Here is a 15,045-nt window from a genome sequence, read left to right as displayed (position 1 = left end):
ACCAACATGTCAAATAACTCTCTAGTATTTGTAGAGTGTTAGTAGTCTGTCTGCCAGTACTTTATTGTGATGCTCCTCAACAGACACTCTACTGACTATAAGTAACTTTGCAACTATATATCAACTTATTCTACTAACCTGAACCCCTTTTTCCACTAAGTAACTCTACCCCTAACAGGCTAATGTTAGTTGACATGTAGGCACAGCATTACTTATAATCAACAAAATGTTGTATATGAAGTGTAGATTATGTTTATAATTTTTTTTATCTCAGCTTTCTCAACCATGTTGTCTCACTCCTCAACAGGTTTGAATAAATCCAGCTCTTTCTCTTGTGAGGCGCACAATCGTAAAGGTGTGGCGTCTTCTGGCACAGGTGTGGTGACGGGTAAGTGTGACATCCTGAAGTGAGAGTGTGTGTTTTCACCTGCCGTTCACGAGTGGTCAGCCAAGACAGTGTGTCTGCAGCTCATTGCTCTTTCATTGCTTGAGAGTCTTGAGTCACAATTGATTCCAGTAGTATTTGCTGCAATAGTCCAAAATATACATAGTTTACACAAATATTGATTCAAATAGTGCATTTCATTTATAAGGTGATGTGCACTGGAAGTCAGTGAAATTTGTAAGCAGTTGAGGTCAAGTTGAAAGAGAGGGAAAATATAATTATACACAATATAACTCCTCAAGTGTTGCTCGTATAGAGCTCTCACTTTAATACAGCTCACTGCCCAGTGACCAGTTAACTAGCAGTGTGTAAAATTGGGCAGAATTGAAATGAATGATGATAAGGGATGTTGCAAGAATATGACTTTTCAGACAGCTGCATTGCAAAACATCAGATATGTGTCTGCACTGTACAAAATTGCCAGAAGTTTACCGGATTAAAGAGTATAATTTTAAAACAAATTACTGTAGTCAGCAATTTACAGTAAAACATTTGCATGCTGGGTCATTCCTGTTAATCAACAGCAGAATGATGCTGACATCACAGTAATGTACTGCTCTTGTTTTGTTGTGAATTCACATGACAAAGTTGTCTTTAATCATGCCACTGTAAGAAATGATATTGTTTATTGCTATAATTGTTTAATTGATTTGAAGTCACCATGATGGTGATCAGTAGGGATGCACCGATACCACTTTTTTGGAAAACGAGTACAAGTACGAGTACTTGGATTTCAGTACTCGCCGATACCGATACAGAGTACTTAAAAAAAAGCATGATTTAAATTTACAGGTAACGGCTTTACTTTAAAAACAAGGGACTAGTTTGGAATCAAGAACATTTATTTAAAATGAAAAGCATGTTGTATGCAACATATTACAGAATAAATAATTATTTTAAAAAAAATTAAACAGTGACAGTGCAACTCAAGTATTTTTTTCATAAAAGTATATAAATTCTGCGGAATTGTTTCGCATGTAATATGGCTTGTTGCAGCGTGAAACTCTCGTCTATCCACTGGGAGGTTGGGCTAATTAGTGACACGGGGTTACTCGATGATTGCCTGTGTTATTTTCACAGCACGTGGATTGTCTCTGGACATTTTCTCTCGTCTTGCAAGAGTTTGCTGATGTGTGGGTTGTGTTGGTTTAGAAGCGTGGGTAAACTCATTGTACTCATTACTTTGTACTAAATACACTACCTTTTGAGCCTCCTCTGGACAATTTCGCTGAGCACAATTTGCAGTCCGCCTTTGTTTTGTCGTATTCATGCACTTTGAAATAGTTCCACACTGCTAACGTATCTCGTCTCGTCTTCTCCCCGCTCTGAGCTGTAGCCGGGCCTGGGGGCGGGCACTCGGCACCTGTGATTAACCCCTTACACGCCGCTCAAGTATAGACATTTCTCAGACCATGGTATCGTCCCCGGTATCGGGGGACTTTAAACGAGTATGAGTACTTTCGAAAATGTGGTATCGAGGCCGATACCAGATACCGGTATCGGTATCGGTGCATCCCTAGTGATCAGTGTTACATTTTCTTGGGCTCTTGGGCCTTGTATATTCATAGTAAATTAACATTTGTTAAAACAATGACACGCTAGAATATAAAATAAGCATATTGACTAATTTTAAGTTAGTCAAACTATATTATTATTAGTGTTATTTCAGCATAAAGTAGATAAAGTTTAGTTATTAACCTGGCATATACTGTCATTTCGCAAATTCTAACTTTCAAAAAAATGCAACAGTGTGATAAGACAACATCCAGACCAAATTAGAAGCGAGAAGACCTGATTGCTTGTTATTTGTGCTCTTCACACTTATGAAAAAATAGTTACATATGAGCAAAAACGGCATATTTTTTTTGCTTTCTGAATGTAGACAAAATGTGCAAATAAATGCTTTATATCTTTCTTTGATCCTTCTGTCTAGTCCTGCCTTCCCATCCCCATGACATTAAAGCCGAAGAGATCACTAATTCAAGTATCCGTCTGTCTTGGCACATGGGCTTTGGAGGAATCTATCCCATCAGCCTCTGCATTGTTCAGGTAACTTCAAAAACAATCCTTCAATAGCTGGATAACAGAATGAATGAGTGTTTGTTTGTTTCAATCTGTTGTAGCCTTTGACTTTGAAAAGCCTGTGATGCGTCTGTTTTGTCCCACAAATGTGAGTCAGAACCGCTTCACCCTCATAGACGTGCTGCTTAATCATGCTGTAGAGGATCACATTTCACACTTCCAAAGAGGCCCAGTACAACTCACTTTTGAGGCCCAGTTCCCCCTGTGTTCTGGGGCCCTGGTAGGACGTGAGTTTGGATGTGCGTGTGTGTGTGTGTGTGTGTCATACACTCCCCTCAGCCGGAGCACCACCCCAAAGTGCCTGGTTCTAATAAAAACAGGCTCTTGTGTCTGAGCCCTCGCCCCTCCTCTGGTTCCTCAACTACAGAACCGAACGCTCCAAACTGAGACAAAACACACTAACCCGAGGGAGCTGAAGAAGAATGAAAAAGAAGTGAGGAACAATAGACGAGCCAGAAAAGTTGAACATAGCTGACAAAAGACACAGATGTATTGATTTATTTATGAGCATGTTCATATACAGTATAACAGAGTGTGAAGTAATGAATTATGGCACAAGTATGCTTAACTAAACATACTTGTGCCATATAATATTTTAAAAAATCCTACACACACAAGAAGGTGCGGCCCAGTTAAGTTATTGTAATCCATGAAGCTCAAACTAGAGGAAACAATTTACGTCCATCTGTGAGTAAAATAGATTTAAGAAGCACAAGAAGACACGCATCTAATTTTGCGGTCCTCTTTTCAAAAGTTCTGAATTAAAGTAAATGATCTAAGGTAGAGACATCGGTCACCTCAAATACAGACATTCTTCTGGTCATTGTAAATGATGGTCTGGACTGAGTTAAACTAACCCAGCCATTGAAGGGGAATTCACCAGCTGTGTGAGTCAGTAACCAGCAGCGCTTTTCACTCTATTTATTGACTCAATCTGACTCACGAGTGACTCCTCGCTCCAAAATGAAGCCCTTCAAGATAATCAGGAACAACAACTTCTTCATTGAGCTTTGATTGTTATGACACATCTGCTCTTTCATACCTCAGCAATCATCCACTCACGAGTCAGTTCTTTCATTCACCCGACTACATTACAATACACTCTATACACATTATATATAGGCGAACTGGTAATAGGTGTGGGTTAGAGCATCTCACTATCTGCAAGCAAAGATCATCATCATGGCTCAACACTTTGCTCCAAATATCATGAGAGAATTGTCAAGCAATTCAAAAACCACATTTATCAGTGAAAGATTGCAAGGAATTTCACCATCTACCATAGGCCTACAGATTATTGCGAACAGATTTAGGGAATAGAGAAATCTCAGTATCAGTCTTAGTCTTGTTTTTACAGTGAATTCACGATACAGTTGTCGGACCCACTTTATATTAGGTGGCCTTAACTACTATGTACTAACATTGTAATTAATCATTTGATGCAATGCACTTATTGTGTACGTACATGTTTTTACATTGTACTTACATTTTTAAAAATACCTGCACGTAATTACGTCTGTAATTAATTTCTGTAATTACACAGTTGGCACTTCCCTTACACCTAACCCTACGCTTAAACTTACCCATCCCACCATACCCGTCTCTAACTCTACCTGTATCCCACCTCAATATCAGCAAAATTGCTTTGCAATACAATTTGAACACAGTAAGTACATTGTACTTATTTTTTGATGTAAGTACATAGTACTTAAGGCCACCTAATATAAAGTGGGGCCCAGTTGTCTTTATCCATACCACTGTAAGAAATTATATTGTTTAGTACTGTAAGAAGTCACCAAATGGTAAAAGTGCAGTTAGACACAAGAGATCCTACTGAGGAATTACTGTGTAGTCATTTCACTCTAACAATTTTTACACAACAGTGTAGGGCAAAGCACGAAACCTCTGGTGTGTGTGTTTGTGTGTGTGTGTGTGTGTGTGTTATATTTCATCACAATATCCATAGTGAAAATAGTAATAATTATATGTAATTATAAACTATTTTAATCATTAAGATTTTTTTTTGGTGTGAAAATATTTTCATGACAATTAGGCACATTTTCTCAAAATTTGCTTACTGTAAAAAGTAATTCTGTTGCACTGAATACCGTAATGAACAAACGACTCGAAACAAACAATAATTACACTCTCAGAAAAAAAAGGTACTGTTGAGGTGCACTTTTGCTCCTTGGGGAACAACACATATAACTGTACCTTTAGAGGTACACAATTGGTCCTTAGGGTACAATTACACCATTGTTTTGCTCAGTTCGGCCCTAGTGAGCCTCTGTCCTGCAGAGTTTGGCTCCAACCCTGAAAGACGTCTATAGAAGCTCTTATGGAGAATTAACAGGTTTACCTTTTGACAAATTATTGAAAAAGTTTGGTCACCATTATGGTGATCAGTGTTTGCTTTAGTTGGGCAGTTTGACTTAGATTTTTATGTAGAGTTTGTTACATTGTTCAAAACAAAAGAAGCCAAAAGAAATGTTTGACTAAACTCATCACTAAATAAAAATATTTATAAAATATTGTTCACCAGCGATACTTTCTTGCCACAGACATTCTAAATTTAGATTTTTAAAAGCTTTCTAAAGGGGGAAACGTTTAGTCGCACATAGATATCAAGAATCAGGAAATGAATCTCAACAATGGTGAAAATACTTAATGCTGCAATGCATGCTGGGAACCGTGAGTTTTATACTGTGGTGGCTTACAAGGGTTGCAGATAAACTCTGGAGGACATCAAATCTCTAGGACTGAACTGGCCTATCCCTGACTTAAGCCCTATTCGGACTGGATTAGTTTAACATGGGGACGTGGGGGTAAAGTAATTATTACCTGAGGTTCTCGGTGATTTTAGTCCCGTCCGAGTGCCATCTCGGCAATCATTACGGACAATGTCAGTAAAGATTACCGAGACTTTTACCTTCTGTAAAAAGGTCTGGAAAAATGACCTCAGGTAATACTAATCCCGTTCGAATAGACCTGCTGTAAAAATGTATGGTAAAATTCCGTCATTGCCTGTTTAAAAGTTAAAAAAGAGCACATTTTGCGACCTTGGAGGCGCTTGAAGCATTCGGTTGCGTTGTAGGTGGTGGGACAAATCTGTGGAAAATGTCCGGTATTTTCCGCATATCATTTAAAGCAAAAAGAAGATCAAAAGCACTTATTAGAGGCACAACACATTTTAGCTCTAGGAAAGTGTCTATTACCAACACAATCCAATCAGAATAGTTAGACTGGACCTAACTGTTTATTAAAACACATATATATATTGGAGACGGAGCTCAGACTGGCGCTCAGGTTGTGTGTTTGCTCACGTGATAACGGTAATGTCATACGCACATGACGTCAAGGAGGTGCGTAAAGCGAGTTACTCCTCCCACTTCTGCTAGTTTTACTGAGATGTCTTATCCCGTGCGAATTGGCCATTAATATTACAGACGTCCTGAGGTAAAATGACTTTAGCCCCACGTCCCCATGTTAAACTAATCCAGTCCGAATAGGGCTTTAGATGTACAAAAATGTACCCTAAAGCAGTGGTTCCCAAACCTGTCCTGGGGACCCCTCACCAATGGACACTTTGCATGTCTCCCTCATCTAACACACCTGATTCAACTTATTACATTAGTAGAGACTGCAAGACTTGAACTATGCATAGATATCCATAATAAAGGCTAGATGTCTCGTGTGCGCTGTTGGCCAATGGGGGTCGCCGTCCACAACTGGCGGCCATCTTGCCACAGGCAGCTCGCTCACTCGTAACAGTGTGTTTTAATGGTGCATGCACTTTTAAATAACCATAACTTGCTCAGATTTCAACCGATTTCCAAACTGTTTTGTTTGTTATAAACATCAGAGATGTAGTTATGACACTACATTCTTATGAATAATTATAACCATGGACTTCAATATGAAAGTAACATTGAACAGAACAGACAGGTGCAATGAATATACACACACAAGGTATTTATGTTAAATCAATATATAGGCTACTAAAACTGTGCAAAAATATTAATTATATATTAAATATAAATTGCGTTTTTGAAGTTAAAATAAACTTAGTTTGCATGTTTTTTTTGTTTGTTTTTAAATACAATTTTTTTTAATTATAATAGTTATATTCTTATAAAGTGTGTATATATATATATATATATATATATATATACACACACACACACACACATATACAGCTCTGATTTTTTTTCCAGAGCTAGCTATAGCTTATATATATATATATATATATATATATATATATATATATATATATATATATATATATATATATATATATATATATATATATATATATATAATATATACACACTTTATAAGAATATCACTATTATAATTTAAAAAAATTGTATTTAAAAACAAACATAAAAAACATGCAAACTAAGTTTATTTTAACTTCAAAAACGCAATTTACTAGGATTTTCCCCCCTACATTTCACTGTGCCTACTTCAGAGATCACTTTTCCACCTAATTTTGCCTACCATCAAATGCCTTACCTCTTTAGAAAGCTGAGACCCTGTAGTTCCTTAGGATACAAGGACTTAGGATTTTTTTTACACAAGCTTCACGATTAAGTCGTTTATCCAAACGAAATGCTGCAATTTCAACGTGTTAACGCATCCAGATTTGTAGCCATGTTAATAACGTTTGTAAGAAACCAAACCATTTGTAAATCCGTCAAGATTTCAGCGAGATAAGAGTATTTATGTTCGTACAGATCACTCAGCTTACATCAGGTTCCACAGAGCCCGACAGAAAGCTTGCCTGTGACAAGATGGCCGCCGGTGATGACGATGGTGACTCCGCCGTAAGACATCTAGCCTTTATTATGGATATCTATGGTGTTATGTGTGTCTTATGAGGGAGACATACAAAATGTGCAGTGGTAAGGGGTCCCTAGGACAGGTTTGGGAACCACTGCCCTAAAGGGTACCACCCCAGCGACGGCCACTTGTACCTTAAAAGGTACAATTTTGTACTCATTTTTTGACAGTGACAGTTTTATTGACAGGCTTGTTTTTCACTACATTGGTACAAACTGGGAAGCAAGATATGCTTAGTCCAGAATTATGTGCACATAAACTTAATTTCATTTTCTTTGTGCAACATATAATAATTTCTGTATGCAACATATATAAACATTTATTTATTTATAAAATGTAATTTCTTGACAGTTTTCTGCGAGTCACACATTGCATTTTGTCGTTTTCTGTTGTACTGTATTTCTGGCATGAAACCTGAATTCTATGGAATTCTTGTAATCATTTTTAGTCATGCCCATAAAGCTTTCGTTCATTTATAAAGCACACTCTTTCTTTCTTCTCTGTACAGCCGAGAACGATTTGAAGCAGTATAACTCCGGGTAGGTGGTTAGTTATGAGGGTATAGTTTCTGCCAGGGTTTGATGGTTTAAGGCTTTGCATGTGCAGCGTGTTTCTCCTGCTGAGTGAGCTGTTTTCATGTGTCCTGCTGAGCCAGGTGGAGATGACTTTATTGTGCCAAGGCCCAAGACTTCAGCATAATTGTTAATGCACACGATAATTGTATTAAAGGAATATTCCGGGTTCAATATAAACTTACTTGAGATGTATGTAATTTTTTTTTATGATGTCAGCTTAACACGATTGTTATTCTTTCCGCAAAATAAACAGCAACATCAATTTGATATTACAGCACCATAAAAAGTGACATATGTGTATATGTTAGACACGCGCAACACACACACACTGGGAAACTACCAGGTTTACAAGTGTAGCAACAAGGAATGTGACATAATTCTGTGTTTACACAGAATAAACATATAAGTTATATTTAATCCTGAAATTTCTTTCATTTACACTGACTCTCGCACAGGAAGATGGGGAAAAGGGAAGTGGTCGCTTCTTCTTTGTCCTAAACAGAAAGTGAATGTCAAACGTTTGGCTCAAGTAGTTAGTGGCCGTTCCCAGTGTGTGTGTTAATTGTTACTTCTTCACGCCTCGTTAAAAAAAAAAAAATCCATATTTGCAGGATGCCTAATCAATATACTAACCATGTGAGAGTGAGATTTGTTGAAGTGTGAATCCAAAAGATTTTCACTATTATATTTTGCATATCCATGATTTGTGAAAAACAAGGGTTTGGTCATTTATATATAATTGTTTTTCCCCTTCACTTATATATATATACACACTCAAAAAATGAACTTATGATGCTGTTCACTTTATTTAAGTAACTCATCGTGATTTAACACCATCATATCAGGTTTCTGGTTCAAATGTAATTGATTCATGTTAAACTGACTTAAAACCGTTACTCTTTGGCATAACTTAATGTTTTTATTTTGAAATAACATGTTTAATTGAATTAACTTTACGTAAAAAAAACACGTTTACTGAAATAAACAATGTTAATTAAATTCAACATAACCCAATTACGTGGAACCTGTTGACACACTGTAAAAAAAACATTTAGGTTGTACAACAAAAATAAATCTTAGTACCAATTTCCACTAGCTTTTTTTGTTGAATCAACTTTTGTCAATCACAGTTATACGAACTGATATATTTTTTGTTGTTTCAACTAGACATTATTTGTTTTCTGGAGATATGCAACTATTCAGTAACAAATCTTTTGTAGTTGAGCCAATTCAATAAATGTTGTCCATTGGAAACAGGTTTAGATCTTGATTTTTAAATTTAAAATCATTTGGTCATCATCACCATTTTGGTGATGAGTGTTTCCTTTGGTTGGGCAGTTAGCCTCATTGTGTAAGTTTATGGCCTTTGTAACGGTGTTCAGCAAAAAGCATAAGCAAAGGGGGGAGTATTTTACCACACACAGACCTCTAGAATCAGCAAATGAATCTCAACAATGGTGACATGCTTCATGCAGCAATGCATGCTGGGAGCCAACATAGTATTAAAATGAGGGCTCCCAGCATGCACTGCAGCATGAAACATGTCACCATTGTTGAGATTCATTTGCTGATTCTAGATGTCTGTGTGTGTGTCTAAAAAAATTCCCACAATGTGTTTAAAAATCAAAATTCAGAATGACTGATCTGCTGCAAAAAACTTTTGTTGGTAAATATAATACACCATTTATGAAAAAATCATTTTAATCATGAATGAAGTAGTCAACTACTCCCCTGTCTTCTTGATCACCTGATCATTGGTTACAGCATTATTTGCAACAAATTATGTGTTTTGTTAAACACTGTTACAAACTCACACAATCCGCTAAAACTCAAACTGCCCAACTAAAGGAAACACTCATCACCAAAATGGAAACCAAACATTTTCAATAAAGAAGTCTCCATCTGAACCGGTTCATTCATAATGAGAACTTCTGTTTGCAAAAGACACAACATGCTGAACTGGCTCAACTACAAAAGATTTGTTACAGATTAGTTGCATCTCTCCAGAAAACAAATAATGTCACGTTGACTCAACTAAACATTTTTTGTGTGTGTCACAGACAACTTATTTTCAGTTCGTATAACTGTTATTTACAAAAGTTGAGTCAACAAAAAAAAGCTAGGGGAAATTAATACTAAGATTTTTTTTGTTGGATGAGATTTTTAGAGTATGGATTTTTGCTGAACCAACAAAACAAAATCAGTCTTCTCAACTTTTTTAAGTTGTGTTTTTTACAATGCATAAATCCAAAGTTTCATTTTTTTGAGTATATATATATATATATATATATATATATATATATATATATATATATATATATATATATATATATATATATATATATATATATATTTTATATATATATATATATATATATATATATATATATATATATATATATTATGTGTGTACAAGTTTGTTTGTTTTTTGATCTGTGAAGCCCTGTTATAGATTAGGAACTTGGAAATGATACCAAACCACCAATCATCTAATGGTTTTGTTAAAATCCTTTCAGGTTAAAGCTTCTAGTGAAGACTCTGACCAGCTGATCTACAATCAGAAGGTTAGCGCACCAGACACCAGCCACCTGATCTCAGGTCTGGAAGCCTTCAGCCAATATGACTTCAGAATGGCCTGCCAGAGCAGTCAGGGCGTCTCTAACTGGACAGCATGGGTCCCCATCAGCACCAGTGAAGGAGGTAAGCACGTTGTGGTCTCATGCTCACAGAGAAAGAACAAGCTGTACTCATGGTCAGTGTTACAGCGCAGTCTTCTGCTGGAGTCAAGTGTGTTTACAGTAGCTGGATGTGTGAGGTCTGTGTCTGCTAAACACTGAATGCTGTTCGACATGGAAACTGTCAGGACGGGAAGACCAGGGACTGAGAAAGACAGAGGTGTGTTTGATAATGTACATTAGGGATGAGCCCAAAATACTCCACAAAAAAACCCCACAGGAATGACCAAATGCTTTTCCATACTGTCCACTTTATCCTGTAGGTCAAGTGATTGTGCATTGTGCGGTTCAGCTCCTGGGTCCGATGTGTGTTTTCTGCTCTGACGCCGGTCAGCCGTAACTGTACTTGAGCTGTATAAGTTTTTTCATACCAGATTATAGCTGAAGGAGTGTTTGTAGAAGAGAGAGAGAGAGAGAGCGAGAGAGAGAGAGAGAGAGAAAGAGAGAGAGAGAGAGAGTGAGCGAGGTGGGCATGTGGGTGTTGGGTACTTTCCATAAATTGGCATTATGAAATGTTTATTTGAAACAAACGGCTGAGAGTGGAGCTTTAAGACACACAGACAGTAAGAAATGGAGACATGGGGCCTCATTTATAAAATGTTACGTAGAAACCATCCTACATTTGATCTTATGATCATTTTTCAAATGTGCGTATATGTTATTCATTAAACACACACACACACACACACACACACACACACACACACACACACACACACACACACACACACACACACACACACACACACACACACACACACACACACATCGTGTTTCCATGTTTTATGGGGACTTTCCATAGGCGTAATGGATTTCATACTGTACAAACTGTACATCCTATCCCCCTACAGTGCCCCTGCCCCTAAACCTACCCATCACACACACACTGCCCCTAAACCTACCCATCACACACACACTGCCCCTAAACCTACCCATCACACACACTACCCCTAAACCTACCCATCACACACACTACCCCTAAACCTACCCATCACAGGAAACATTCTGCATTTTTACTTTCTCAAAAAAACTCCTTCTGTGTGATTTATAAGATGTTTTCCTCATGGGGACCTAAAAATGTCCCCACAAGGACAAGGATTTTGGATATTGCCATCTTTGTGGGGACATTTTGTCCCCATAACATAGGGATTACCAGGCCACACACACACACACACACACACACACACACACACACACACACACACACACACACACACACACACACACACACACACACACACACACACACACACACACACACACACACACACACACACACACACACACACACACACACACACACACACACACCAACACAAAAAAAAACATATGTATGCCTTCCTTCCAGATATAAAATATATAAACTGCTAATTATTTATAGAAATTGTTCGCAGCTGAATGATTTCAGATCTCCACCTTTTATTTTAATTTAATCTCTAACTAATTAGTCATTAATATCCCCGCTAACAGCTAAGAGAACTTTCTACAAATATTCTGTGCTGATTCTGGGAACGTAAGGATTTGTTTTTAAGTTTCTAACAGTTTTCTTGCGATTAGAGGAACTTATTTAATAAGGTATGATGTTCCTCAAACGTTCTTTCAGCTTTATTTTGATTAACAATTCAACATATAATGAACATTGATTTGTATCATTGCAAGAATCTCACAGCCTTAGATGAAATCAAGTGAAGATCTCATCAGAGGATTTAACAACTCCACAAACAGCATTACCAGCTTCACACATTACTAACCAGACTGACTTTATTTCTGTCAGACATCTACAGAAGCTCTTATTGAGAATTAACAGAGGTTTAGATGTGGATTGAAAATGTTCATTTTGAAGTCACCATGATGGTGATCAGCTTTTGCTTTAACAACCCTCGATGTTTGTGAAATGGCTTCTTTTTCAGCAGTTGCAGGTGTTTTCAGAAAACATTTTTGCATTGACAAAGCATCAATCAACATGTCTGTTTTAATGGTGAAATGACTGCATTAAAGTCATTTAAACCACTTATTTTATATAGTTTTGCTTACGTTTGCAATTGAAGCATTTTTTTCTTTTAAATCCTTTACTTGAGAATGGCAAGCGGCAAGAGTTGCTTAGATTTCCAAATACCAAGTCTGTCTGGTTAAAACCTGATGTGGCACTAAGCCGTTTCCCACATCAGAGTCTGTTCTTATAAATATGAACGCTGGTGCGTATTTTAGCGTATTTTAGCATACATTAACGTTCAACATAAATTTCAAATCTGTGTAGGCACGCTTTATAAACGAGGTCCCTGGCGAGTTTAATGCAAGAATAATTTAAGCTCCTGGAAAATGTTATTCCTCAATGACTGCTCCATTCACAGCTCTCTTTTTTTAATGCATTAATTTAGTTTGGACTTGTTTATTTAAAGGGATATGTGTCTTTTTTGTGTCAAAATACTTTTTTAGACGACAATAAATAGCCATTTGTAGGTTGATTCTTTCATAAAATGGAAACAATTGGAGTTTTTAGCTCTAGCACAACATTGAAGTTGTATAGGAACAAGGCTGCGAATAGTCGTGATTATGTACAGTACTCCAGCACAATTATGAATTAAGTTAATTTAGTCAAGTTTCAGTTCATCTAGAATTTGCCCACTTTACACATCCTGTAGCAATGAATGTAGTTTCAAGAGAAGTTTGAGCATGTGACTGGAGCGACAGCAAATTCTCCTTCACTACTCCGCTCCAACTCTTCTCCAGGTTTTCCATTACTTGCTCCAGCACTCGATATGTTCTTGGCTCCGCGTCCACTTACATCTGTTTTGGAGTGTGATACAAACACTGACACATATTGCACAATATATGGAAGTAAAATGGGTTTGTAATGCCATTTCATGTTGTCTTTAGAAAGGTCGTGTTATTCTCTTTCCTTATGTCTTCTGCTTAACCAGATTTAGTTTTATTCGTCTTTTCGGTCTCCAGTGAATCATTTACGTCAGCGCTGTGTCAGTATGTGGGACGGGTGAGGGACAGGAATGATGGAGGAGTGAAGGAAATGTTTCATTTTTTCCAGGACAGGGTTTTGGTTGTGTTGGGCTGTACTGGGGTGTACGTGTTTATATGTGTGTGTAGGTGTGGTGTTGTTTTTAGTTTGCGTGTTATTGGTGTTTAGGGTGGTGGACTTGAAGTATTTCTTAAGCAAAAGCCTTTTTTGTTTTGCTGTCCCTCTGTTCTGTCTTTCTCCTCACAAGAAAAATCACAAATTAGATGCGGGTTATGTGACGGTATATACCCTTAAGACCCATGCATTTTTCTTTTCATCCATTAAAGGTAGGGTAGGTAGGAATGATCTAAAACACTTTTGTCCAAATTTGTTTAAACTTTCTTTATATGTCAATACATAATTAAAATGTAAGTACTCTGAAAAGGAGAGTATAAAAATCGAGTGACTCTAGACTTTTTAATCTGCAATAAACACCGCTCATTTTTTTCGGTCGGGACAAAACAAGTGATTGGCTTGGGCGACTGTCACTCTATCTCGCTACCATGGCGACCACCGCTTTCGCTACAGGATCTGCCCACATGTGCGCACGCTCGTTTGATTCGAGCAGTTCAAGAGGAACGAAACCTAGGCAAATAATGGCAGAGAAAGAGCATTCAAAATTCACAGTGCAGGTTTACAGTCAGCGAAGGCAAACAATGCAAAAAAGGAAGACAGTACGAGAAAAGGCAATGCACAGAAAGTCTTTGGATAAACAAAGAAATCATACGTGAGTAAATATCTGTGTTGCTTTTCAACGATGGTGAGAACTGAGGGACCTGACAAACGACTCATTGCTGGCTGTATTTCTGCTGGACAGGTCATCTTTCATTTTGATTCTAAATTTTTTTGGTTTATGTTTTCATGAAGCATGTATCAAGAGCACATGTAGCTGCCTAATATAGCTAACATAACATTACTTAGCATAAAGTTACAATATTATACACTTAGCCATTAGTAGAGATGATAAATACTCAATATGCTTAGCTCAAGTTGATCGCTGTTGTGTTGATTTTCGCAAAATTTAACTTTAGATAACAAAATGCATGTGTAAAAGCTAGTACACCACATCCAGGAACTTTTTTTTTGGAGCTAAGTTAGCTTTAGCTACTACTAATCAACAATGCTTTCATCATGGAAACTCTTACATGCAAAACACAGTATATAATCTTACATTAAATTAATCTTCATCACAGTATAACTCATGTTATTGAAAAAACATGTATCAATGCTACCTGATTTTAGCTTTGCCTTATAAATATAACTAGCTCGTTACCGAATTAAACAAAAATATATTTTAAACTTTACCAGTATCGGTATTCTAGCTTGATAGTGAGTACTAATAGACATCTTATT

General features: G+C 37.0%; 1 protein-coding gene across 3 annotated transcripts in view; it reads left to right on the top strand.

Moving 5' to 3' along the window:
* The window catches only part of LOC137084072 (tyrosine-protein kinase receptor UFO), a 58,337-nt gene that overhangs the window by 12,064 nt on the left and 31,228 nt on the right, over positions 1 to 15,045 (top strand). For all 3 annotated transcript variants that reach the window (XM_067450005.1, XM_067450004.1, XM_067450007.1), the window contains exons 5-7: positions 308 to 388; positions 2,379 to 2,494; positions 10,461 to 10,644. In XM_067450005.1, coding sequence (XP_067306106.1) covers positions 308 to 388; positions 2,379 to 2,494; positions 10,461 to 10,644 — 381 coding nt within the window. The remainder of the gene's footprint in view (positions 1 to 307; positions 389 to 2,378; positions 2,495 to 10,460; positions 10,645 to 15,045) is intronic.

Source organism: Pseudorasbora parva, chromosome 8, assembly GCF_024679245.1.
Source record: "Pseudorasbora parva isolate DD20220531a chromosome 8, ASM2467924v1, whole genome shotgun sequence".
NCBI lineage: Eukaryota > Metazoa > Chordata > Actinopteri > Cypriniformes > Gobionidae > Pseudorasbora > Pseudorasbora parva.
This window is presented reverse-complemented; position numbering and strand designations above follow the sequence as displayed.